Raw genomic sequence first — 27,933 nt, forward strand, 5'->3', positions numbered from 1 at the left:
TGTTGAAGCAGGTTTAAATGTCTCTATTGATACGCTCAAAATTTTTTTATAATGTTCTGTATTGATTTGTAAAAAGTGAAATGTCTGGCATTTGTGTTTTAAGGCTTCTTGAAAATTAGATTCTGTTCCAGATTTCCCCTGGGGAACTGAGGCATTGATTTTTTCCTTTCCTTTTCCTCTCTCTTCCTCTCACTTTTTCCCCTCCCCTCTTCTTTTTTTCCCCTCATACATCTTCCCCCTTTCTCTTTTTTGGGGTATGTGATATAAATATATTTCTTTGCCAGTGAGCTTAATCACTTATGCTTCTGTACTGGTAAAGAATATAAGAAAAAAAGTCTTTAATATTCTTGATATTTCTCATTCTTTAATGTGCCATATGTTGTTTTTGAAATAACCTGTGTGTATCAGAAAGTACAAATGAATTTTTGAAGTATTATAAGAAATATCTCTAAAATAATTAGCATAATTTAAATATGTGAATTTGAAAGCCTGTGTTGTTACTTTCTTGTCACATCCAATATTGGCAAGTATAAATGACTTCAAAAATTTTTGCTTTGCTTAAAACTCTTTTTTAGGTAGTTTCTAACCAGGTCTCATTTCCAGCAGCAGCAGAGGAAACTGTAGCTACAGCCCTAAAGGTAAGATGATTTCATTCTTTCTTTGCCATTTACTTACCTGCTAAATTAGAAGTGATATAAGAATGCTATTTTGTACTATTTGATATTAAATGTATTTTAAAAGTCTAAAAGTTAGAATATACTCATCCTTGACATATGAACAAAATCTTTTCTGGGAAATCCAAAAGATGCAAGATGATAAAAAGATGATAAAAATCCTATATATGCCCAAATACAATGTTAATGACACTAACCAAAAAGAAAAGGCTGAGGTATGAGGGTTGAGGTAGAAAGAAGATGAAGTTTGAGTGTGTCAGTCTGTTGCTGGAGGCAGCTGGTGGCACAGTGGAGAGAGCTTTGAGCCTGGAGTCAGAAGACCAGAGTTCAAATGTGATCTCAGGCACACACTTACTAGCTGTATGACCCTAGGCAAGTCACTTGAGTTCCTTTTGCCTTCATTTGCTTAACTAAAATGAGGATAATAATAGTGCTCATCTCACAAGGTTGTTTTAGAGATTGTAAGGGGGAAAGGGGGCTTTTATTGGTAGATATATTAAAAGGTGGTTGCCAGGGGAAATTTCCCCAATTAAGGAATAACCTCAAGTCAAAATGACTTTTGAATAGCTGTTTTTTTTTTTTTAACCCTTGTACTTCGGTGTATTGTCTCATAGGTGGAAGATTGGTAAGGGTGGGCAATGGGGGTCAAGTGACTTGCCCAGGGTCACACAGCTGGGAAGTGGCTGAGGCCAGGTTTGAACCTAGGACCTCCTGTCTCTAGGCCTGACTCTCACTCCACTGAGCTACCCAGCTGCCCCTCAAAATGACTTTTATGAAAGTTTATTTACAAAATATAGGAGAGAGTGGAAGTAGAGAAATGAAAAGAGGGTAGAATAAGAGATTTGTATTTAAGTCTGGGCTTTACTCCAGCAGGGCTCCAGAGGCCCAGCCAGACCCTAAAAGTCAATTAACAAGAGTTTTAGCCATAAGGACTTCTCCCAATCAAGGGAGCCTAGTACCTCCTGGGAGGTTAAAGGAATCAGCCTTCTTCACTCACCAGTGTAGTTCTAAGAGAGACTTAGAGAAGTCTCACCAAGGTCTCAGCATCCCACCCAGCAGTCCTCCACGGACCAGAAGAGCTAGAAGATGGGAAGCCCTTCTCCAGCAGATCTCCAACTCTCTCAACTCTCTCTTTTTAAAGGGGTCACTTATGCATCACTTCCTGTGCCTCCTCCCTAGTTTGCATGTCCAATCACAACAGACGTTTCTCTTAGAACTGCCTGGGGGGGGGGGGGGAGGTCAGTCGATTCTGATTCGTCACCTACTCTAGCGGATTAGGACCTCCCAAAACTGGAGGTGCTCTCACCTTTGGTGATTAAATCTAAAGATGGGGAAATGTAGATTTAATCTCATTATCACAGGATCAAATGAGATAATTGTAAAATGGTCTGGCACACAATAGGCACTATATAAATGCTTCCCTTCCCTTGCTAAAGTGCAGAAAAACAAAAAAACAGGAAATGAAATAAAATTCCATAGAATCATCATTTTCTTCATCATCCAGTTCTAGAGCCATTTGTATAAATTTGGAGGAAGTGCTGGCTATGCACCTTCCGCCTGCTGAAGCAGCCCCACTAGTGTAAGAGGGAGATTTTAGGTATTTATAGATATGTATTTAAAATGTGGCCGCCAGGAATCAACCATTCAGATTGATTCCATAATTAAAATAGACCCAAGTCAGTATCCAGTTTAAGGTAGTTTATTTACAATTAGGAAGGTAAAAGGTAGGTAGAGAGAGAGAGAGGCTGGTCCAGGCCTGGAGAGGCCTGGATGGAGAGAGAAGGTTAAAAGACTAATTTAACTAGGCTACAAGCCACAAGACCTTAGAAATCAGAGAGACAAGAGCCTACTTAAGGCAGAGTTTGGAAACGCCAAGGTAGGCCAAGGAAGTCAGCCTAACTTACCACGTGACAATTCAGAGTAGAAGCATTCTGAGGTCTCAGTCGAACATCTTCAGCACCAAGTCCAAAGCCAGAACTCCTGAACTCTTGAACTTCTGAACTCCTTCCACTCCTGAACTAACTTTACCAGGTTGTAACCCACGTATTTAAAGAGATAGCATCTCTCGTCATTTCCTGTGGGCCCACCTCTAATTCAAGTGGACTAAATGGCAGCCTCTACACTGATTTGGACTGCCCAAAGGGCAGTCCCTTGTTCTTGATTTGTTACTTATTGTCATGTGTGGTTAACTATTTCCCCTCCCCTTTTGAGGGAGGTGGGGAGGATATAATCTAGATGCCTAGGGTAAGTAGATTTTTAACTATGAATGGGCTAGAGTTAATTTCATTTACACACTAGGAAGAACCACTGGCACCTGGACTCTTTCCAATCATGGCTACATTTGACTACCAATTCCTTCTCGTTGTTAGTGTGTGTGTGTGTGTGTGTGTGTGTGTGTGTGTGTGAGAAAGAGACAGAGAGAGAGAGAGAGATGCCTGCTGTTCATTGTTGTTGTATTGGGGACTTTTTGTTTTAAATCATATGTGTTTCTTTTCATGACTGTTATTTGGGGGAAAAGTGGTCCATAGAGTGAAAAATAGGTATAGATTGCTAAATGTCCCTTGTGATAACAATCTAGCAAGCCAGAGTCAGTAAGGTGAGGGGTGCCCAGGGGGCGTGTACATACTGTTCTGCAGAATGCATTGCATGGACCCACACTTCTTGGACAAGGAAGAGGCCTGAGAAATCATCCAGACCAAACTCATAATCTTATAGAGGAAGAAATTGAGGTCTAGAGCAGTGCAACAATTTCATCCCAAGTCACACCAGAGGTTAGGGGCAGAGCCCCCATTGAAACTCAGGTCTCCTAACAGTCCAGGGCCCTTTCCACTACACAGAGTTCCATGCCTAATGATTGTAATGAAAGGTTAGAGGCAGCAGTGGCCAATGGGCTTGCTTTAAAGCCCGGAAGAGCCGAGTAGGAAGTCCCACATCAAATATATGTTGTCTTTGTAACTCTAGGAAAATCACTTGACCTCTCTGTTATGGGAAACTCAAGGTACCTATCTGCAAGCCTGGAAAGACTCCTGAGTCTTTCCCTGTAGCAATAGAATCACAGATCTAGGTTAGTAGTTTCAAGTATAAATAGAAATAGTTCCCCCTGAGTCTCACGTTGACTTAAAAAAAACACAAATTAACTTTATATTCTGTTTTAATTTATGTTGTTAACTATTTTCCCATTTCATTTTAATCTGGCTCAGGCTGCACCCTGCAGTGCTGTGATTCACATGGGACCATTGAACTGTATGTTTGGCACCTGGGGGGTCTTGTCCACAGAGGCAGACTTCTATAACACCATTCGACAGTAGAAAGGGTGAATGAGAAGACCTATGTTCACATTCTAACCTAGCTGCTTCTTCCTTGTGTAACTTTGGACACATCATTTATCCTTTTTGACCCTCAACTACTTCATCTTCAAGATGAAGAATTGAGACTAAATGATCTCTAGGTTTCCTTACTACAACAATTCTAAAATATTCTAGGATTATCATTTCTATGTTCAATTTGGAAACTTCGAAGCAGATTGTGGTCTCAAAATTCTTTGTTTTTACATTTTTTATTTTAAAATTTTTTATTATCATGCAAAACTCACTTCCTTATTGGTCCCAAGTTCTTTAATATGTTATATTCCATCATTAATGATAAGGAGAATTTCTGTAGATAATGATAATACATAGTCTAAAAGCCTAACTAGATCTTTGAAAAGATAGAAACTATCTCCTCCCCTTTTTTTGAAGGCCCAACTTCGGTATTTTTTTAATCTAAAACCTTTTCCTGATTTTCTCCATCTGAAAGGAGTCTCTTCAAATTTCTATTTGGGTCTCTCTCTTTTTTTTTTGACATTCATTGTTTTCCTTTTTTTATAATTAGTATCATTTGTATGCTATCTTTTTTTTTTTTTTGTCTAGACCAGTGATGGGCAAACTTTTTAAAGAGGAGGCCAAAGGAAAAGAAATGCACATCTGTCAGTCTGTTTCTAAGGCAGCTCTTTCGAAGTTTCATTGTATTGTATCCTACTCATTGTATTCGTCAGATTAGGAATAATGTGGGGGGGGTGGGGATAGAACATTTCAGGGGGCCTGCATCTGGCCTGTGGGGCCGTAGTTTGCCCATCAGTAGTCTAGACCTATGTTGTCATGATTAAAAGGATCTCCCAGCAAAGAAATGCTCTACCACGGAGGAACAACTATACAATTTTTTCTTTAACCCTTACTTTCTGTATTAGAATTGATGATAAGAATTGGTTCCAAGGCAAGCAAGTAGTAAGGGCTAGGTGATTGGGGTTAAGTGACTTGCTGAGGATCACACAGCTAGGAAGTGTCTTAAGGCCAGATTTGAACCCTGGTCTTCCTGAGTTGAGTCCTGGTGCTCCATCCACTGGCTACCCAGCTGCCCCTCTGCAATTTAGTTTTAAATATTAATTGGCTTACCTATAGTTACACAAAGAATATATATCAGACCCAGATTATCTTGACTATAAGACCTGGAAAATTCACTAAGCCACACTGTCTCACATATATTTCTTATTAACTCCATTAGACTGTAAGCTTCTTGAGGTTGGATAGTGTTTTATTCTACATTTGTATCACTAGCACCTTACATTGTACCTTGCTTACCTCAGTGAGCCCTATGGTCATTACTCTAAATAGCAGTGCATAATTAATGTTCATTATGATGACTGGCATTCATCAAGAAAATTTTTATTATGTTCAATCTAGTCTCCTTGAAAAGGCAGGGAAACGTATAAAAATTTTTTTAAAAACTCACATAAAGTGCTTAATTTTTTTTAAAAGGTATTAACACTTAAAGGATGGACTTGAAGTCCATCTTATCTTAAAATGCATTTATAAAGAATGTTATTCCCTATTAATGCCAGGTGGATCTATAGTACTATTTATGTGTACACAGCATAGCAGTCATCTACACAAGGCAATTTAGAACAAAAAGAGGGTTTAAATAACTTAGGCATAATATTTAAGATAACTCACTCCTAAAGTTGTTATAATTAAACAACTCTATTATTAATGTGTTCATTAATATTAACAATGCCATTTAGTGACATATTAGATAATCCTCCTCAAATGAGAGGGAAAGAAACCAAAGCCCAAAATAACACTGAATTTTTGGTTAGAAATTAACAAGGCAGAAAAGGAAAAAAGGTTATGATGTCTTTTTCCTGTAAGAAGAAAGTATGTTTTAATAACTCCTGTGTCATATAATGAAAGGATACATATTTTTGGTTCTTGGGGTTCAGCCAGTAGTACTACACATCATAAGTTGTATCTATCTGTAGGTCTAAGAGATTTAATAATGTGCCCATAGCTTTACTGAAGTGAATGAGTTCTTTTTTATCATAAGGTAATTTAATCCAGTTTTTTTATTTAAATTTTCCTAATGGTTGTCAAATGGTTTATCTTCTATCTGTCATTTCCCTAGCATATGCAGTTGCCTTTAAAATTGCCCCATTCTGTACTCAAACTTGATTGGTCTGGCACTCTTTGCTAATGTTCTTTTCCCACTTTATTCTCAAAGTTAGGACACTAAGGTCAAATTTTTTAGCAGACTAGAATACTTAACAATGCTGCCATGACTTTCTTAGGAAATTTCTAGTGAAGGATTCCTTGCTGAACAAACTTTAAAATAGTCCAGTCTGTAGCTCAAAAAAACACGAGTTAAGTATGATACTCTCTTTAACACTGTCCTCTAGACAGCTTGGTAAAGTACAAAGTATTCTGTACTAAGACTCAGATGATTGCCAAGGAAGAGAGAAGGAAAGCACCCAGACCAAAACTTTGAGAAACACCTGCATTCTGAGATTAAAAGAGGGTGACGAAGTGAGAGAGTGAAGGAGCTATCAAAAAGGAGGAAGTGAGACAACAGGGTGGGGGAAAGGGTGTCTCTGAAGCCATTGGAGCAGAGTATCTAGAAGAAGAATGTCAGAAGCTGTTGAGAAATTCAGGAAGCTATAGACTGAAAAAAAAAGGGCATGAATGTGACAGTTAAGAGGATATTAATTCACTTTTCCATAGCAGTTTCAGTAAAATAGAGAGGGCCATTTTTTAGGGGGTGCTGACTTGCTACTGAGAACATATTTGTAGACAGAAATGAAAGAGCCACTAAAAAAGGAGATATTTGGGATGCACAAAGGAGGAGAAGAACTACTTCAGTAGAATTCTGGAGGATGTGGGAAAGAGAAGGATGGAGGGAACAGGTGGAGGCATTAGCCTTCATGAGAGAGAGTAGGGAAGCTTTCTCTCTGATGATTATAAAAAGTGAAGAAAGGTGATTGAGTCTAACCACTTTCAAAAAACAGGAGATAGGGCACCACAGTGGATAGAATGCCAGGCCTGGAGTCAGGAGATCCTGGGTTCAAATGTGGCCCCAGATACTTCCTAGCTATGTGACCCTGAACAAATCACTTAACCCAAGTTTACCCAGCTCTTGCCAGTCTTCTGTCTTATAATTGATTCTACTGCAGAAAGTAAGGGTTTAAAAAATATAGGAGAAATAGTAATGGTGACCTCAGTTTTCTCAATGATATAAAAAGCTAGGCTATCAGTGCTAAATATGGTAAGAAGTGTGCATCTGGAGGCTGAGAGAGAAAGGAAAAGATTTGGAATAGTTGATATGGTGAGTGAGGAATTTGATATGAGTAGAATAGAAAACTATCCAGCAAAAATGATGTTATACCAGAGGTTATACCCTGAATTTAGAGGTGACCAAATTGGCTCCCTTTTGTTATTTTTTCCAGTTTTGCCTAGTTGCCCTTTGCCCAGAGTAGAGAAACTGAATGATGGAAGTTCCCTGGAATGAGGATTCATAGTTGAGGAGCGGTGAAAGATTGGAGGCAGAGGATTTTAGGCAGCTGATGAAATATTAAAGCAGTCAATTTTAGGCACTAAGGCTGGGTATGGAAGAGAACAAAACTTTGAGTAAGAGAGATCAACTACAAATAAGTAAAAGGAACAGAAGTCACAGATAGGACAGAATGGAAGGAATGTGAATGAGAAGTTTTAATCTTGAAAATGGTGAAACTCTAAGAAATGTTCAGGTCCTAAGTTGTGACCATGTTGGTATGATAGAAATGGGGTAGGCAAAAAGGTGACAGGAAGTTATTAGTAGAGTTGACTAGCACCATGCTCTGTACTTAGTAGGCATTTAATAAATAGATGTTGAATTGAAGCCCCCCATTGTTAATGGCAGGGGGTGAGTTTGAGAGAGAAGAGACAAGCCTGCTGATTCTTCTAGTGAAGACACAGTGCCCTAAATTAAAAATTGGTCATGCTTTACCACACAATTCTAAACAAAGGTCAGTCACAAAATCACAGAACTTCTAAATAAGAAGGACTTCTCAGTGGCCATCTAGTCCAACCCCAGAACTGGGGGGAAAAACCTCCCAAAATGACATCCTACAGGTAGTCATCCTTGAAGGCCTCCACTGAGGAGGAACACACTACTGTCCAAGGCTGCCCATTACACATTGGATAGCTATAATTGTTAGGAAATGTTTCCTGGCATTAAGACTAAATTTGTGTTTTTTCAACTTCCACTCATTGCCCTGTTCTGTTTTTCAGAGTCAAGGATAACAAATTTCAATAATTTGCTAATTCATCCATTCTAATATCTTCCCATAATTGAAAATAGGCCTGGGAGAGACCAGACTAAGTGATATCACCAGGGAAGGAAGGACAGAGTTCCGGGGCCTTTGGGCCCTCTTCACAGGTGAGCACTGGTTGCTCTTTACGTGAAAACGGAGGAGCTAGGAGAGAAGAGCTTAAGTTTCCTTAGAAAAGGGCCTTTTTCCTTGTGGAAGTCAAGCTCTGAAGCTTCAAGTCCTAAAAATTTAACTAGATGACAGCTGGAGCAATTCCAGATTCAAAGGAGACTGTAGATAAGAGTAGTACAAGGCCTGTTTGTATTTTATCCTTTATGAAATAGAGAGCCCCTGAAGGTTTCCAAATAGAAAAGCAACATGCTCAGATGAGTTAATTAGGAAAATTATTTTGATTATGTGGAGACTAGGCAGAGGGGAGCCTAGAGAAATGATTATAATAGTTCAGGCAAGAGGTAGCAAGGGCCTACACTAGAGAGAACTGGTCATGCGAGTGCAGAAAAGGGGACAAGTGTGAGAAAGGCAGGACTGATGGAACTTGGTAACAGAGGGAGGAGGAGAATAGGCAAAGATGTCACTGAAATTTGAAGCATGGGAAAGGTAGTGGTGATGCCATCCCCAGAAATAATAAACCTGGGACATGTTAATATAAACATTTTTATGAAAATAACCACATTTTTAAATAATTAGCCAGAAATGGCATTGTTTTACATATTTTAGCTAATCTCTTTCAAATTTGGCCTCAGACACTTACTAGCTATGTGACTCGGAACAAGTTGCTTCACCTCTTTGCCTCAGTTTTCTCAACTGTATTTAAAATGAAGGTGGTAAGAAGACTACTGATACTGAAGGATTGTTGTGAGAATCATACGAGATAATATTTGTAAAAAATAACCAACCCTGTTATAGGGAAATCATGGGGGAGCAGGATATGCTGCAAAGCAGAGACAGGGAAGATTCCAAAACCCTGGAGAGTGAGTTACTCCTGGGCAGTTGAACTTTCTCTCTGGAGGGAGACAGTGTATGGACTTCACCTGTGAGCAGCTTATCTCCTTGGAAGTGGCTGAGTGTGTGTCTGGACTCCTCAAGTGGACTGAGTAGGTTAGACCATAACTCCCCTTCCTTGTGGCTATCCATCTGGTTCCTATTTGTTTCCTGATACTTCTGTTCTACTGGGACTCTTGCCAAAACCTTGAATCCAATTGTCAGTGAGAACCTGTCCCTTTTTGACCCTTTGGACCTGCTTACCATCCAGCCCCTTTCCCTACTCTAGATAGCATCAAAGCGGGGATGGGGAGGTATATTGGTTAGTGAGGTACTGCGATCTTTAGGGAGAAAGAGAGTACAGTTATAACAGTTACAACTTGGTAAAACAACTGCTGAGTTTTGGTGGGAGGCTTAGTTATATAAAGTAGTCAGATTGTCCCAATTCCCTTCCCTTCCTGTCCTTACTTTAATAAACCCGGTTTACATCATTGTGGGTATCCTGTCTGTCTCTTTTGTTAGCCTTCCCAAGCCTGTGTACTTCTGATATTGCCTCAAACAACTTAGTTAAAACCTATACCACCAAGCTACCCAACTTCATGTATTTTTTATTTCATTTGGCAAGCCAAGGTAGGTCAAACCTAGAGAGGTTTGGGGCTAGGCTATAACATCTTTTATTGAGAGCTGAGGGTTACCAGGCAGGTTGGCAGTTAGGCAGCTATGAGAATTCTGCTGGACCTGCCAGTCAAGAGCCAGAAGGCAGAACATTTCATCTGCCTAGTACCTAGCAGGGAGGTGTCCAAGGTCCTGAAGAGGCAACTCTAAGGTTGAGTGACACTGGGGTATTTAAAGAGCATTTAAAAGGACTGCCATTTAAAGGGACATTTCAAAGGACATTACTTGTACACATGCTAAGGGAACTTTTTTTCCCTTTTTTTTTCAGTCAAAGTGACTGCTAATTTTTCATAGCCTATTTTAAATTACATCTTCTATGTACAATTTTAAATTACATATTCTAACACTGTTCTATCATGGCAGGGGATATGTTGAACACAATAACAATACTGATGATGGTTTATAAAGTTTTTATGTATATTCCCTATTGCTTATTCACAGTGTTTCTTGACATATGTTATGTGTTCTTAAGATTTGATGAAACTGGTTATGGAGTTAACCATGCATAGAATTTGTTCATATTTGCCTCTTGTGTGTTTGGGCTTCATGATTGTGTATAAATATAGATGGTTGTTTTGGGGAACTTTGTGTAAACTTAAAGCTGGTGTTAAATGGATGTGCAGGGATACTGAATTAAAACAAATGATGATTATGATGCAACTCAAAATTGATTTGATGGAACAACAGAGTTTTAAAGAGGGAATGATGAATAATAACTGTACTGGCTGTGGAATAAGAGATGGAACAATGTTTAATACTGTGAAAGAAGGAAAAGCTAAGGTTCAAACTAGATGAGAAAGAGAAGCTGAGGAATTAGATAAGAAATCAGTAACTTTGTTTCCACTATGAGATATGTCATTCATTTCCCCAAATGGGGTGCTACGTCTTAAATCCCACAAACAATTCTGAGCTGCAGAACTTGATGCCATTAAGCACAAGACCCCTCGGTTCTTTGATGAACCAAATAAAGTCATCAGAGAATTCAAAAGGGCAGTCAGAACCTATGACCCCAATAATGCTGATTTTTTTTCTCCTCTTGGAGGAATTATTAACTAAGAGAGAGAGGAATGAGTTCATTGAAGAGACCAGGAATAGTTCTCCATTAACTCCTTGACTGGATCACTATGAGGTATTAGATCTTAACTCAGTGCAAAATTATAGAGCTTTAAAGCAGGCCAGGAAATCAATCATAGAGGTTATGGAGAGGCATTCCCATCATCCTGATGCTTGGTCCAAGTTCAAGAAGGTTAGGCAGAACTTTGATGAAACTCCTACTAGTTTTCTAGACCATCTCACAGAAGCAGCTGAGTTACAGCTAGGGTTGGATGTGATGGCAGAAGAGATCATTGCTCACATCAAGCGGCTGTTTGTGAACAATGCTTGTTCAGTGGTACAAAAATTCTTTAAAGCAGATTGTCCAGATTGGGAGTTGATGACTCTAGAGGAGCTCAAAAGGAAAGCCACATAAGTTTATGCAGCGGACAAAGATAAGGCTACTGAGGATAAGGACACCATAATAGAAGATCTGAGAAAGCAATTGAGAGAAGCCAGTAATAGAGCTAAAGATAAGAGATCAAGGAAGTAAAAGCCGTGGCAGCCTTAAGATCAGTACAGCCAAGAGAACAGTAAGAACCAAGGGAAAGGAGATCAGGTCCCCAGAGGTGTTATCTTTGTAACAAGATTGGACATTTTATAAGGGACTGTAGATACAGAGGACAGTTTTCCAGGCAGATTAATAGGATACAATTGATACAATAATGGATATAGACAGAATAATGGTTGGAATAATAACAATAATTACCAGAGACAAAGCAATGTTGATAGAGCCCAAGTCCCTGATCTGAATATGATGCAAGAGTGGGTCAGATCAGGAGATAAGCCAAAATATAGCCAAGTGCTGAGTGGTCAGAAGGGCAAAAAGTACTTAGTACAGTGTCTGGCACCTCGTAGGCACTCCATAAATGTTTATTCCCCTCCTCCCTTCCTTTTAATGTCTGAGTGAAGAGCAGATAGTTGAATATCCATTGGGATATGTTGGGTTTTTGTTTTTTGAATATACAAGGAATCCAATTTTATTGTACTTTAAGGTTTGCAATGCTCTTAGCCATCTCACCTCATTGATCCTCACAAAACCTAGTGGCAGCTAGGTGGGTGACACAAAGTTGACATAGGAGTTAAGAAGACTTGTGCTTGGGATAGCTGGGTGGCTCAGTGGATAGAGAGCCAAGCCTGAAGATGGGAGATCTTGGGTTCACATTTGACCTCAGTACTTCCTTAGTGTGTGACCCTGGGCAAGTTACTAAATGCAACTGCCTAGCCCTTATCCTTCTGCCTTAGTGTCAGTTTTAAGATAGAAGAAAATAGTTTTAAAAAAAGAAGAAGACTTGAGCTCAAATGCTGCCTTAGACACTTACCAGTTTTATGACTCTTATAATAATAGTACCTACCTCCTAGGTTTGTTGAGAGGATAAAATGAGAGAATATTTGTTAAACACTTTATGAAAACCTTAGAGTTCTACATCCATGCTAGCTATTTATTTTAGGTGCTATTGTTTCCCCCACTTTACAGATGAGGAAAGTGCTTGCTGAGGGTCACTTGGCTAGGAAGAATCTGAGGTGGGATTCACACTCAGGCATTCCTGATTCCAAGCACAGCCCTCTGTCTCCACCATGCCACCTTTCTGCCTCTTAGAGCAGTTGATGGGAAGGACAGGCCTCAGGACCAAGACGAATTCAAGATTTTGGACAATCTGAGGGACTAGTGAGATATCCAGGTTTAACTAACCAATAAGGGTGATTGGAAGTACACATCTGGTGTGTTTACTGAAGCTTATTTTCTATAGCTGGATATATAGATTTGACATCATCTAAATTGAGGGTAGATTGGAATCGATGGCAAGGAAATGCAACTTCCAAAGAACAAATCATGGAAAGAAGGAAAGAGAGAGAAGAGAAATTTCTGCTTAAGAATTTATAGATACAGCCTTAATTAGATCCTGAAATAGACAATCCTTTTAACCAAAATTCTTCTCAATATCAATTCTCTTTGTATGTTTTTCTTCAATTTTATTCCTGTGCTTTGTTTTTAAAGACAGTTCATGATCTTATGGGAAATGCTGTGCAACCTTTGCTGACTTCAGTGGGAGATTCAATAGAGGCCATAATCATCACTATGCATCAGGAAGATTTTTCTGGGTAATTACTTGTTATTAAAATCTGTACGTATTATAGATTGCTTTCTGCCACAGTCCTTATCACTTCATGCCTAGACTATTAAAACAGTCTCTTTAACTGGTCTCAAATGCTCATCTCTCTCCTTACTAGAGTCCAATTGGCATACTACTGCTCAGTTAACTTTTTTCTCATTTAATATTTGTCATGCTGCTCTTCTAATTAAGAACTGAAAATGACTCCCTATCTTTATCAGATTAAGTTTGGAGTTTTCATTGTGGCATTCAAGGTCTTCTCCTGAGTAGTCTTCTTTTTCTTTTTCCTTTCTTTTCTTTTCTTTTTTTTTTTTGAGAGAGACAAAAGTTGTTTTGTTTTCTTCTTTCTTTAGGACACAAAATTGTGTTGGGAGATTTAACACACTGAAAGAGTGTTAAATAAGTAAAAACCAATGCTCATATGAAACCCAAGTTTTTCTTTCTCTTTCCCCCCTCAGTGGCTTTTCATTTTTTTAAAATTATATTTGTTCCAGATTACATGTAGATACAATATTTAATAATCATTTTCTTTTCTTTTTTTTAAACCTTTAACTTCTGTGTATTGACTCATAGGTGGAAGAGTGGTAAGGGTGGGCAATAGGAGTCAAGTGACTTGCCCAGGGTCACACAGCTGGGAAGTGTCTGAGGCCAGATTTGAACCTAGGACCTCCCATCTCTTTCAACCAGTGTCTTTCTTGCTCCATGTCAATACAAATCTTGCATTTGCTTTAAATCCTAGACCAAGAGTCACATGTCCTGTGATACCTTCTTGGACTAATGCCAGTCCATAATGTCCTTTCTCAAAGTCCTTTCTCTGAATCCATTTGGTGATTTTGTCTTTAAAATGCCACCTGTATTTTGTACTGTCTTATACTGTTTCCTATTATTTTACATACACACATACACATACATACATATATATGTATAACATATATATAAAACGTGTGTATGAATACATATATATCTTAATTCAATTTTAAGTTCTTAGAGGAACCACAGCAAGCAGTACCTTTTAGACCTTAGTAGGCTCATAAATGTTTATAGATAAAGTAATTTAAAACTTAAAACTGGCTAAGACACTATCAGCAGGCAATTTGGAAATTTTCTTAGCAAATACAAAGTACAATTTTTTAATTCAGTCCCATTTTTGAGATGTATGCAAAGCATGTTTTCTTCTCCTGAGGCTTGAGTTAACTAACCTGCTCAAAATCAGTTTTCCATAAATTCACTGAATTTCATTATCTCTACCACATTGCTTCTTTTTTCATTGTAAGAAAGGATTTCGGCTTAGGTTGCTCAGGAGGTTAGATCTGATGGGCCTTGGTTCCTTCCAATTTGGAGACTGGGTGAGACTTTTCTGTGCACATTTATTAACTGCCTGCTATGTGAAGGACATCATCTTAGGTACTTGGGAAAATATAATATTCAGATGAGAGTCAGGCCTTGGCCTTGTAGAACTTTCAGTTTTATAAAGGTTTAAGGCACAAATGCAAATCTGTGTTATATTCGATAGTATTACAGATAAGTACATTAAAATTAAAGAAATTAAACAAAATTATTTTAAATGATTCTTTTAAATGAGATTTTCAAAACAAGGTAACACTATATTAGTTTGACAGCCATTTGACTAATGGAGGAAAGTTGATTTTATCATAATCCTTTAATTTTTTTCAAATAATTTCTTGTTTCATGTGATAATAGTTTATATATATATATATATAGTATGTCAAGGTTTGCAAAGCACTTTACCTATTTTATACCTTTTGGTCCTCTCAGCAACACTGTGATGTAAGTGCTTTTATTATATCTATTTTATGGATGAGGAAACCGAGACTCACAGAACTTAAATAACTTACTCTGGGTCATACAACTATTAAGTGTCGCAGGCAATATTTGGACTCGGGTCTTCCTGACTCTTTGGACAGGCTTCTAGTCACCACCTAGTTAGGTACCTCTGTCTTTTTTTTATTTTGAATATTTTCTCCTAGTTACATATTTCATGTTCTTTCCCTCTCCCCCAAGCCCCCCTAACCTCCTTTAGCCAACACACAATTCCACTGGGTTTTACATGTATCATTGATCAAGACCTAATTCCATATTATTGATAGTTGGACTAGAGTTATAATTTAGTGTCTACATCCCCAATAATATCCCCAACAGCCCATGTGTTCAAGCAGTTGTTTTTCTTCTGTGTTTCTCCTCCCACAGTTCTTCCTGTGAATGTGGCTAGTTTTCTTTCTCCTAAGTCCCTCAGCCTTGCTCTGGATCCTTACATTGCTTCTAGTAGAGAAGTCCATTATGTTTGATTGTAACACAGTGTATCGGCCCCTGTGTACAATGTTCTCCTGGATCTGCTCCTTTCACTCTGCATCAATTCCTGGAGGCCATTCCAGTTCACATGGAATTCTTCCAGTTCTTTATTCTTTTGAGCACAATAGTATTCCATCACCAACAGATACTACAGTTTGTTCGGCCATTCCCCAATCGAAGGACATCCTCTCATTAATTTTTTGCCACCATAAAGAGCGCGGCTATAAATATTTTTGTACAAGTCTTTTTCCTTATTATCTCTTCCGGGTATGATCCAAGCAGTGTTATGGATAGTCTTTAAAGGCCGATAGTCTTTTAAAGCTCTTTGAGCATAGTTCCAAATTGCCATCCAGAATGGCTGGATCAGTTCACAACTCCACCAGCAATGCATTAATGTCCCAATTTTGCCACATCCATTCCAACATTCATTACTCTCCCTTGCTGTCATTTTAGGCAATCTGGTAGGTGATACCTCAGAGTTGTTTTGATTTACATTTCTCTAATTATTAGACATTTAGAACACTTTCTCATGTGCATATTGATAGTTTTGATTTCTTTATCTGAGAATTGCCTACTCATGTCTCTTGCCCATTTATCAATTGGGAGATGGTTTGATTTTTTGTAAAATTGATTTAGCTCCTTGTATATTTGAGTGATTAGACCTTTATCTGACTTTTTTGTTATAAAGATTTTTTCCCAATTTGTTGTTTCCCTTCTAATTATGGTAGCATTGGTTTTGTCTTTACAAAAACATTTTAGTTTAATGTAGTCAAAATTATTTATTTTACATTTTGTGATTTTTTTCTAACTCTTGCTTGATTTTAAAATCTTTCCCTTCCCATAGATCTGACAAGTAGACTATTCTGTGCTCACTCAATTTACCTATAGTTTCCTTCTTTATATTCAAGTCATTCACCCATTCTGAGTTTATCTTGGTATAGGGTGTGAGATGTTGATCTAGGCCCAATCTCTCCCATATTGTTTTCCAATTTTCCCCGCAATTTTTGTCAAATAGCAGGGTTTTATCCCAAAAGCTGGATTCTTTAGGTTTATCAAAAACTGTCTTGCTGAGGTCGCTTACCCCTAGTCTATTCCACTGATCTCCTTTCTGTCTCTTTGCCAGTACCATATTGTTTTGATGACTACTGCTTTGAAGTACAGTTTAAGATCTGGTACTGCTAGGCCACTTTCCTTATTTCCCTTGATATTCTTGGTCTTTGTTCTTCCAAATGAACTTTGTTATAGTTTTTTTTTCTAATTCAGTAAAAAAGTTTTTTGGTAGTTTGATAGGTATGGCACTAAATAGGTAAACTAATTTTGGTAGGGTGGTCATTTTTATTATGTTATCTCGTCCTACTCATGAGCAATCAATGTTTTTCCAATCGTTTAGATTTGGTTTTAATTGTTTGGAAAGTGTTTTGTAGTTGGGGTCATATAAGTCCTGTGTTTGTTTTGGTAGATAGATTCCTAAGTATTTTATATTGTCTAGGGTGATTTTAAATAGTGTTTCTCTTTCTACCTCTTGCTGCTGTGATGTGTATTTGGAAATATATAGAAATGCTGATGATTTGTGTGCATTTATTTTGTACCCTGCAACTTTGCTAAAATTGTTGATTATTTCTACTAGCTTTTAGTTGATTCTCTAGGATTTTTTAAGTAGACCATCATATCACTGCAAAGAGTGATAGCTTAGTCTCCTCATTGCCTATTTTAATACCTTCAATTTCTTTTTCTTCTCTAATTGCTAATGTTTCTAGTACAATGTTGAATAATAGAGGTGATAATGGGCATCCTTGTTTCATGTCTGATCTTATTGGAAAGGCTTCTAATTTATCCTCATTGCAAATGATGCTTGTTGATGGCTTTACATATATATACTGTTTATTATTTTTAGGAAAGGTCCTTCTATTCCTATACTTTCCAGGGTTTTCAATAGGAATGGGTGTAGTATTTTGTCTAAGGCTTTTTCAGCATCTATTGAGATAATCATGTGATTTTTGTTTGTTAGCTTGTTGATATGATCAATTATGTGGATGGTTTTCCTAATGTTGAACCATCCTTGCATTCCTGGTATAAATCCTACCTGATCATAATGAATAACCCTTGTGATCACTCGCTGGAGTCTTTTTGCTAGTATTCTATTTAAGATTTTTGCATCTATGTTCATTAGGGAGATTGGTCTGTAGTTTTCTTTCTCTGTTTTTGATCTACCTGGTTTTGGAATCAGTACCATATTTGTGTCATAAAAGGAATTTGGTAGGACTCCTTTTTTGTTTATTATATCAAATAATTTGTATAGTATTGGGATTAGTTCTTTGAATGCTTAATAGAATTCACTTGTGAATCCATCAGGCCCTGGCGATTTTTTCTTAGGAAGTTCTTTGATGGCTTGTTCAATTTCTTTTTCTGATGTTGGACTATTTAAGTATTCTATTTCTTCTGCTGTTAATCTAGGCAATTTATATTTTTGTAAATATTTATCCATATCACCTACATTGCTATATTTATTGCCATATAATTGGGCAAAATAGTTTTTAATGATTGCCTTAATTTCCTCTTCATTAGAGGTGAGGTTTCCTTTTTCATCTTTGATACTGTCAATTTGGTTTTCTTCTTTCCTTTTTTTTTTCTTAGATTGACCAGTACTTTGTCTATTTTATCTGCTTTTACAAAATACCAGCTTCTAGTCTTATTTATTAATTCAATAGTTCTTTTACTTTTGATTTTATTAATTTCTCCCTTGATTTTTAGTATTTCTAATTTAGTTTTCATATGGGGATTTTAAAAATTTGTTTGCTTTCTAGTTTTTTAAGTTGCATGTCCAATTCATTAATCTCTGCCCTCCCTAATTTGTTAATATATGCACTCAAGGATATAAATTTCCCCCTGAGTACTGCCTTGGCTGCATCCCACAGAGTATGGTTGGATGTCTCCTCATTGTCATTCTCTTCAATGAAATTATTGATTGTTTTTATGATTTCTTCTTTTACTGGTTTTGGAGAATCATATTATTTAATTTCCAATTAGTTTTAGGTTTACCTCTCCATGTATTCTTACTTATAACTATTTTTATTGCATTATGATCTGATAAGGTTGAATTTATTATTTCTGCTTTTTTGCATTTCTTTGCCATGTTTCTGTGCCCTAGTACATGGTCTATCTTCATGAATGTTCCATGTGCTGCTGAAAAGAAGTTGTATTCCTTTTTGTACCTATTTATTTTTCTCCATATATCTATTAACTCTAATTTTTCTAGGATTTCATTCACCTCTCTTATCGCTTTCTTATTTGTTTTTTCGTTTGATTTATCTAGGTCTGGTAGGGGAAGGTTAAGGTCACCCACTAGTATAGTTTTGCTATCTGTTTTGTCCTTGAGTTCCACTAGCTTCTCCTTTAGAAATTTGGATGTTATACCATTTGGCGCATACATGTTGAGTACCGATATTTCTTCATTATTTATACTGCTTTTTATTAGGATGTAATTACCTTCTCTATCTCTTTTAACCAGTTCTGTTTTTACTTTGGCTCTGTCAGAGATCATGATGGCAACCCCTGCCTTCTTTTTCTCATTTGAAGCCCAATCAATTTTTCTCCATCCTTTCATTTTTACTCTATGTATGTCTACCTGTCTCATGTGTGTTTCTTGTAGACAACATATGCTGGATTTGGTTTCTAATCCACTCTGCTATTTGCTTCCGTTTTATGGGTGAGTTCATCCCATTCACATTCAGAGTTATAATTATCAACTGTGATTTGATTCTCTCTCTTATTCCTGTCCTTTCTTCTTTCACTGTTCCCTTCTATACCAGTGTTCTGTTTTTAATCAGTTGCCCTAATCCCTTCCCTTGTTGTACTTCCCTTTCTCCCCCCCTCCCTTCATAGTCCCCTCTTATTGTTCTTTAAAGCTATGCCGTGCTCCCCCCCCCCCAAGCCCTCTCCCTTTCTAGTATTGCTTTCCTCCCCACCAGTCCGTTTGTTACCCTCCTACTTTTCTATAGGGCAGGAATCAGTTCTTTGCCCCAATGGATCTGATTGTTCTTCCCTCTTTAAGTTAATTTCAATGCACTTATGAATTAAAAATATTTCCTTTCTCCAACTTCTTTATACTTCCATTGTATTGGTCTTCTCCCCTGTTCACCCCATGTACTTCTTTATGAAATATAAATTTACTCCATTTTGTCTGTTTTCCCCTTTCTCTTAATATTATCTTTTTTTACCTCTAGTTTTGTGTGTGTGTGTATATATATAAAAGATATATATATACATATATTTTGACATTTCATCCTATACAGTTTGTCCCTGTTCCCTCTAATTATACTTCTTCTATCTACCCTGTTGGTAATAACCATTTTTAAGAGCTATCAATATTTTCTTTTCTTATAGGAATATGTCAATTGAGCTTAATGGGTCCCTTAAAGAAAAAGTTTTTTTGTTTTTTGTTTTGTTTTGTTCCCCCCCCCCCACTCTCTTAATTACCTTATGGTCATTCTCTTGTGTTCTGTGTTTGAGAAGCAAACTCTGCTTAAGTCCGGTTTTTTCTTTATGAATGCTTGGAAGTCTTCGATTTTGTTGAATGACCATACTTTTCCCTGCAAGAATGTAGTCAGTTTTGCTGGATAGTTAATTCTTTGTTGTAGACCTAGCTCTCTTGCTTTATGGAATATTGTATTCCATGCCTTCCTGTCCTTCAATGTAGATGCATCCAGATTCTGTGTTATCCTAACTGTGTTTCCCTAGTATCTGAATGACTTCTTAGCAGCTTGTAATATTTTTTTCCTTGGTCTGGTAGTTTTTGAATTTCGCTATAATATTTCTGGAAGTTGTTAGCTGTGGATTAAATGTAGAAGGTGATCTGTGTATTCTTTCTATTTCCACTTTTCCCTCTTGTTAGAGAATGTCAGGAAAGTTCTCTTGTGTAATTTCCTGTAGGATGATGTTCAAACTTTTCCTTTTGTTGTGATGTTCTGGCAGACCAATAATCCTTAAGTTGTCTCTTCGAGATCTGTTTTCCTGATCTATGGTTGTGTCAATGAGATGTTTCATATTTTCCTCAAATTTTTCATTTTTTAAATTTTGTTTCATGTATTCTTGCTGCCTTGTGAAGTCATTCGCTTTTAGTTGTTGAATTCTAATTTTTAAAGACTGAATTTCATCCCTGGCTTTTTGCTTATCCTTCTACTTCTGGTCTGCTTTTCTTTGTAGATCATCTTTTGCCTTCTTTGCTTCATTTTTCAGCTGGTCAATTTGGGCTTTTAAGACATTATTTTCTTGGTTTAGATCATGTATGTCCTTTTCCCAAATGTCTTCAGCCTCTGTTGATTGTTTCCTGAGTTCTTGAGTTATTTGGATTTTGAGTTCTTGAGTTAATTGAATTGAAAGTTCTTCCAAAGCCTGTGTCCATTTCACTGAATTTTCTATGTTTTTCTTGGTGTTCCTTTATCTTCTTCTGATCCATTTGCTTTTTGTTCAATTTCTGGATAAAGGCTGTTGATTGTGGTTTCTTTTTTCTTTCCCTGTTGTTTACTCATGTTTTTTCCTTTTCTCTCCTGTAATTGGCTGTAATCTTGATCCTCTAATCATATTTTTGGGTTTGGGCTATTCAGCCCTGGGAGCTTCTTCTCTGTTTTGTTGATTAATTAGGTTAGTGGGACCTGAGGCCAGATATTCCCCAGCTGGTGGTAAAAGCTAATGAAGTGAATTCAGCTACTTTCCTTCTAGTCTGTGGGGGAGGGTTGTTGGAGATTCCCTGCCCTCTGAAGACTTCTTGTCTGTTGTATTGATAGGATTAAGTCTGGGTGTGGTTGATCTACACTGCTCCAAGTACCCTGAGGTCAAAGCCTCAAGAGAAGGGGTAGAGGGTAGACCAAGATGGAGGGTATGTTCACCCTCTCTGTCTTTCTCCCACAGCAGCTTCCCTGCTGTCTGTAATCAAAGCCTTGAATTTGGCACAGCTGTGTCAGCGAAGCACTCTCTTGGACTAGTGGCCCAGCCCACTCAGGGATTCCAGTATCCGCTGGAGACTCAGCACATTAGATGGAGGAGGGAATCTGAGATCTTCCTCCTTTCTTTCCCCTCCCACCTGAGAGTTCCAAAGAATTCAGGCTTTTTTTTCCCTCTCCCCCCTACCTTTTAAGTTGGATTCAGCTAGAGGATCCCCCAACTCTGTTGTGTTGTTAGATTTGGTTTTCTGTTCCCTCGTAGCCCTTTATCCTTGATTGGTGGTGAAGGGCTCTATGGAGGTTTGGAGCCTTCCTGCTTCTATGCCCCCATCTTCCCAGAATCCCCTGGATACATACCTGCTATTTCCTTTTAAACCAGTGGTTTGTTTTAAATCAATCCCCCTCGTCCCTTCCCTTTCCTTTACTACCCTTTCCACCCCCTCCCTTCCCCTCTTATTATTTTTTAAGGCCTAATGAATTCCCTCCCCTCTCTCTTCCCCTCCCTTTAAGAACTCCCCACCCCACTGCCCTCCTTGGTTTATCCCTTCTGACTTTATCTGTAGGATTAGATAGAATTTGATATCCTAATGGATCTAGCCACTCTTCCCTCTCAGAATTAATTCCACTGAGAGTAAGGTTTAAGTATTTCCTTTTACGCTCTCTTCCTCTCCTTATAATAGTATTCCACCCCTCCCCTTCCCATGCCATATTTGTGTGGTATAGATTATCCTATTTTTCTTATTCCTTCAAGTAACTCTTGGTGCCATCTTCTATTCCTCTCCCCCCCCCACGCATACTTTTCCCCCCATATCATCTTAGACCATTTAGTACTCCAACCTCTCCTTATTACTAATTCTTCTAATTACTATAATAGTGAGTACAATTTTTTAGAATTACACATAACATTTCTCCATATAGAAATACAAATAATTTGATCTTATTGAAGCCCTTGAAGAAGGCAATTTAAAGGTAAGAGTTTTCTTTCTTTCTCCTCTCTTTCTGATTTGCCTTTTCATGTTTCTTTTGGTTTTTGTGGTTGGATATCAAACTTTCCATTGAGTCCTGGTATTTTCTGTGCAAATGCTTGGAAATCTTCTATCTTGTTGAATGCCCAAACTTTCCCCTGGAAGTATATAGTCAGTTTTGATGGGTAGGTGATCCTTGGTTGTAGACCCAATTCTCTTGCCTTTCTGAATATCATATTCCAAGCCTTGCAGTCTGGAGTTTTGGTAGGTATCATACATCCATCAGTAACATGTTGCAACACAATATAGCAAAGGAACAACATAACAAATCAGATACATAAAACACAAACATGTTAGGATACATTGTGTTCCTTATGGAATGAGACAATGTATAATACTAACAAAATTAGAATTATCTATAGGATAAGTAAGTACTAACAAAAGATAGTTAGTTACTAATAAAGATTAGCTAGTTATTTAGATAGCTGTAGCTAGACTAATACACTAATATCTTAGGGTTAGTTTAGAATAGTTTAGTGAAATAGATATGGTATTAGATTAGGTTAGAGGATAAGATAAGGTACTAATGTACATTACAGTGCAGATGCAACAGATATAACAAAATTGCATTACATGAAGAACATATAAAATACTACAGATCACATATCACAAATAATGTAAATAGTTCTGTAAATAGTATGTGTATATTGTAAATTGTATTGTTGTGTAAGTATTGTATATATGTAAAGGGTGTACATATGTATATTTGATATGTATATATTATGTGTATATACATGTATATATGTATATCGTACATGTGTATATTGTGTATATATTGTATGTATATGTCATATGTATGTATGTGTATAAATGTAAATTCTGTGAATACTTTGATATAATTGAGTTGCAAACATTTAAATGTAATTTGCATAAGGGAGTTTAATGTTTTGTTATAATTTTGATGTAAAGACTTATGCACTATTGTGTTAAAATGTATTTTTCCAAAATGGTTTGCATTTATTAGTTGGTAGGATATTTCTGTATTAGAATAGGAGTTATGTTTGATGTTTGTTTTGACTTTTGTGTTGGTATTTCATATTTGCTGTTGATTTTGTTGGAAATTTTGCATTGTTACTTGTTTTCTGCTTTGAACTATGTAAGTGTTCAATGTATTTATCTTTTTACCTTTCCTTGTTGAAATCCCTAGTGTAGGGTAGAGTAGGATAGTGTTAGATAGAATAGAGTTAGTGTAGGTTGTTTGTTATTTTGGGTTAGAATTTTAGTTTAGTTTGTAGTGCACAAATACCAAAATTTTGGTAATTTTGGCTTTGTGCAAAGGGGGGAACTGTTATAAGTAAGATTAGATTAGCTGGTTATTAGGTATTGATTATGTATTGATTAGGAAGTACCTAGCAGGAAGGAGCTGGAGCTGGGAATTCCAGGATGGAATGAGGGAGGAGGAAGTCTGTGTGTGTTCTGAGTGTGGACTCCATTAGTGGTGGGTAAAACTGTTGCCAGCCTGGGAGACGTTAGAGCAAAGGACGCCCTGCTTCCTGATTTCCCTTGGGATCCTGTGTGGTGTGGCATCTAGGGAAAGGACAAATCTACAGAGCCAAGAGAGGAGGAGAAGTTTGAAAACTGGAGGACAGTGCTTCAAGAAGAACTCTCTCTACTTGGTACCTGAGATCATCTTGACTCCTAGCATCCAGAGATCATCAGTGGATTGCAGTGAGACTCCAAAAGCCACAAAAGCCCTAGCTGTACTCAAGCCTGGCAGGTTCCAGGTTTAAGGCAGAAACCCAGAGACTCCATTTATAGCTCCTTGGGCCCTGTTAGTTTAGATCACTTAGATAAGAGTAGAATAAGTCCTCCCATTGCCCTGTGGTTTTTTCCCTTAGATTTTAAGTATAGAAATCCTTTCCCACCTTTTAGTCTAACATAATTAAAAGCTGTTAACTCCCTTTTACCTTGTTAGCCTGTTACTATACTCTGGTCTAGTGGAAGCTGGGTGACAGTTAAGATCAACTGCCATTCCTGTGGTAATCCATTAAAACTCTGGTCTCTTCACCCTGATCCAGTCTCTCATAAATCCTAGAGTGTATTCCCACAAACCACTTAGTTTATTGTAATATCCCTGGTGACCCCATTACCTTACTTATATTTTCCTACAGTAGTGTGGAGGCTGCCAGATCCTATGTAATCCTGATTGATGTTCCTTATATCTGAATTGTCTCTTTCTGGCTTCTTGTAATATTTTCTCCTTAACTTGGAAGCTTTTGAATTTGGCTATTACATTCCTGGGAGTTGTCTTCTAAGGATTTAGTGTAGAGGTGATCTATGGATCCTTTCAATGTCTCAAGAGGGCAACTCTTGTTCAAGGACATCGGGGCAGTTTTTTTGGATAATTTCTTGTAATATGATATCTAGGTTTCTATTTGTCTCTGATTTTTCCAGAAGACCAATAATTCTCAAGTTGTCTCTTCTAGACCTGTTTTCTTGATCTATTAACTTCTCATTGAGATATTTCATGTTTCCTTCCATTTTGTCAGTCTTTTGACTTTGCTTTATTAATTCTTGTTGTCTTGTGAGATCATTGGCTTCTAATAGCCCAATTCTAGCCTTTAGAGACTGGTTTTCGGCTATAATCTTTTGGTTTTCCTTTTCAATCTGGTCTATCTGGCTCTTCAAGGCTTCCAGCTGGTCATTTCTGGTCCTCAGTTTGCTTATCAATTAATTTGATTTCTGAGCCTCACTTTCCAATTGTGAAATTCTGCCTTTTAAACTGTTATTTTCTTGCCAGGTCTCTTCCATCTTTCTCATGATCTCAGATTTGAACTCTTCAAGATCTTGTGACCCACTTTCATTTTTTTGGGAGGGTTTGGATGTCTTTAATTGTCCTCTGTTTTCTGGGTTTTTTCTGTGCAGAAGTTATCAAGTGTTAGAGTTTTTTCTTGGGCCTTGCTTGGCATCATTATGCTTTATCCACCAAAAGTCTGAGTAAGGCAATCTGGTTCTCTTTGTATGGAGTTAGGGAACAGTTTTTGCCTTGGGCTATTTTGTGGGTCTCCTGGCTTCTCTGGGGACCCTCCTGGGGTCTCTGGTCTAGCTATTTTCAGGGTCAAGCCCAGAGCCCAGAACTTGGCCCACACTTGCTCCTCCACCTGAGGTTTTCCCCTGAGTCTGAGCAAGCTGCCACTGTCTCTCTCAACCCCACTCCAGTGCCCAAGGTCTGAGCTTTCCAGCCTCCTGGGTCTCTGGTCTTGCTGTTCTCAGGGGCAAGCTCCTAGTGGTGCCAGTTAGCTGCCAAGGAGCTTGATTTTGTACCCCCGTTTGCTCTAACTCTGGAGCATAGCCTCTGACTCTGGTACTGTGGGTGGAGTGGGGGAGGGTTGATCTGCTCATGTTTTGATGGGAGCTATTTCCCCCCCAATAGCATGGAAGTGCCCAAATCCCATGTACCTTCGATACTGCACCCTATTGTGGAGTCCCTTCTTTCATCTAGATTTGTTTTTTGTCCTTTGGAGGTACGCCATATTGATTGGTAAGGACAGAAAATCACCCTACTTCTACTCTGCAGCCATCTTAACCCGAAATCACCTCTGTCTTTTTAAGAACAATCAGAAGTAGAAAAAGGCTAAATTATTTTTTAACAAATAGAAATATCTTAAAATTTTGTTTGAGATAAAGAGCTAGAATCCTAATCCCTTGAGCATGGTAAAAAACTGGGTCACCTAAAATTTCCCAGTCAAACTAATCAGGAAAGTCTGCTAAGAATGAGGCTAAAAACTGATTGTTTTCTAAGAGGATGTTCATGTACTTGCTGATATGAGGCTATTTGCTGGTGTGCAATTATTACTTTGCTGTGTCCTGCACAAATAGAAGTTAGCAGCTATGAACCAATTTCCCAAATGAGCTCATTACTAGGATGATTTTTAAATGTAGGTTTAGGATACCGTGAAGAAATCCCATTCAAGCAGAAAGCACTCTGCTTTTGTTATCAATACTCTATTTATTCATGCAGGCATGAGCCATTTAGGGATGACAGGACACAGTTAGTTATATGCTCTATAGGTGAAGAAACTTCAAGCTGAAAGGAGCTTCACGAAGGTCTTTGAGGCCAGTTGGGTGTCTCCAGTTGGGACACTGCCTACGAGACTCAAGAGTGATGGCTGCTTGCTGCTTATGTTCCCAGAAGTTTTCTGTTACAGAGATTCTTTACAGGACTTGCTTTTGGAATGAAAGTTGCTGCCCTCCAAACCATCCAGAAGCATAGAATCCTCAGAACTTGCACAAACTCTCTTGTAGAATGATTATGGAATGTAAATGTAAGCACCCTCTTTTTTTGTGCCTACAGCCTATGTTTGTGGAATGTGGCATTTGTCATGCCTCTCTTCTATTTACAATTGGCCCTGTCCAAGTGTGTAAAGCAAAGCACACTTTCTCTGAGTGCTGGGTGCCAGGCTGGGACTGCAAGCCTTTTTTCTGTCCATCATTTCTCATCTGGCTAGCCTGGAAATCATGATCTCCAGAAGAAATCAATTCTGAAACTCATCTCTCTTCGCTACCTCCTTCCCTTGGTTAAAGAAGATGAGGGGTAGACATCTGGGAGCTCCTCCTTGACCCTCTGTTTAAAGAGAGCAAACAAGGATTTCATGTCTTCATTTTCTACCCAGCTTACCTTCTGGATTTCATGATCTTTAGAAGCAGCATTCAGCAAGAGGAAGTCAGCTCTGAAGCCCACACCTCTTCATGTCATTTCCCACCCCCTGCTGCAGAACTTCATTTATGTGTTGTCTCCCCTATTTGATAGTGAGTTCCTTGGGATCTAGGACTCTCATACCTTTCTTTGATTCCCAGCACTTAGCATCATAGAAGGCATTTATTAACTATAGATAAAATGCATTGTTTTAAATAGTCCTGTGCTCTAACCTACTTATGGTTGCCACACCTTGGCAGAACATATGCCCTTTGAGGTATCTATAGCCAATCTGTTCTTGGTAAACATAGCAGAGTAGAAATGTAGTGTTTTCCAGTACACTAAGGTTTTGTTTCCACCTCTGTCCAAAAAAAAATTCTGCATATGTTTGATGAATGCTAAAATTCCTTTATCAGGGGTCAAAACTTTTACTTCACAGACTTAAAATTGTTGGCTAAAGTAATGTATTGATGACAGCAAATTCACACTAAAATCTACACATATCTGAAATTGTCTCATGCTTTATCTCCAGTCCATCACCATACCAAGAAGTGAGAAACATTCATTATTGCCATGACTTATATGTTGATTCAAATTAAGGGTTTACCATACTCCTCTGAGTCTGGAGGGGAAACGTGTATTCCATGTGTGTGTTGTTATTTCAATAATTTCATGGTCAGAATTCTAGACAGAAGATGTTAGTAGAAGAGCTGTGCTATTTTTGCCAAAGACTTATTTGGGATAGGCAGTATTTGCTTGGCAAAGTATAAAATGCTATTCCACCATCCATTATTGATGCATTTTCTTACCAGTAGAAAGTTGGGATTGAAAATTATACGGCTGGCATTTCCTTGAGAGGTCATCTAGTGAGC

At 37.9% G+C, this 27,933-nt stretch overlaps 1 protein-coding gene across 1 annotated transcript in view; it reads left to right on the plus strand.

The window, feature by feature from the left end:
- The window catches only part of COG5 (component of oligomeric golgi complex 5), a 441,240-nt gene that overhangs the window by 384,142 nt on the left and 29,165 nt on the right, over positions 1–27,933 (plus strand). Inside the window, exons 17-18 of the mRNA XM_044679046.1 lie at positions 576–638; positions 13,037–13,140. Of these exons, the coding sequence (XP_044534981.1) occupies positions 576–638; positions 13,037–13,140 (167 nt within the window). The remainder of the gene's footprint in view (positions 1–575; positions 639–13,036; positions 13,141–27,933) is intronic.

Source organism: Gracilinanus agilis, chromosome 5 (assembly GCF_016433145.1).
Source record: "Gracilinanus agilis isolate LMUSP501 chromosome 5, AgileGrace, whole genome shotgun sequence".
In the NCBI taxonomy this organism is placed as follows: Eukaryota; Metazoa; Chordata; class Mammalia; order Didelphimorphia; family Didelphidae; genus Gracilinanus; species Gracilinanus agilis.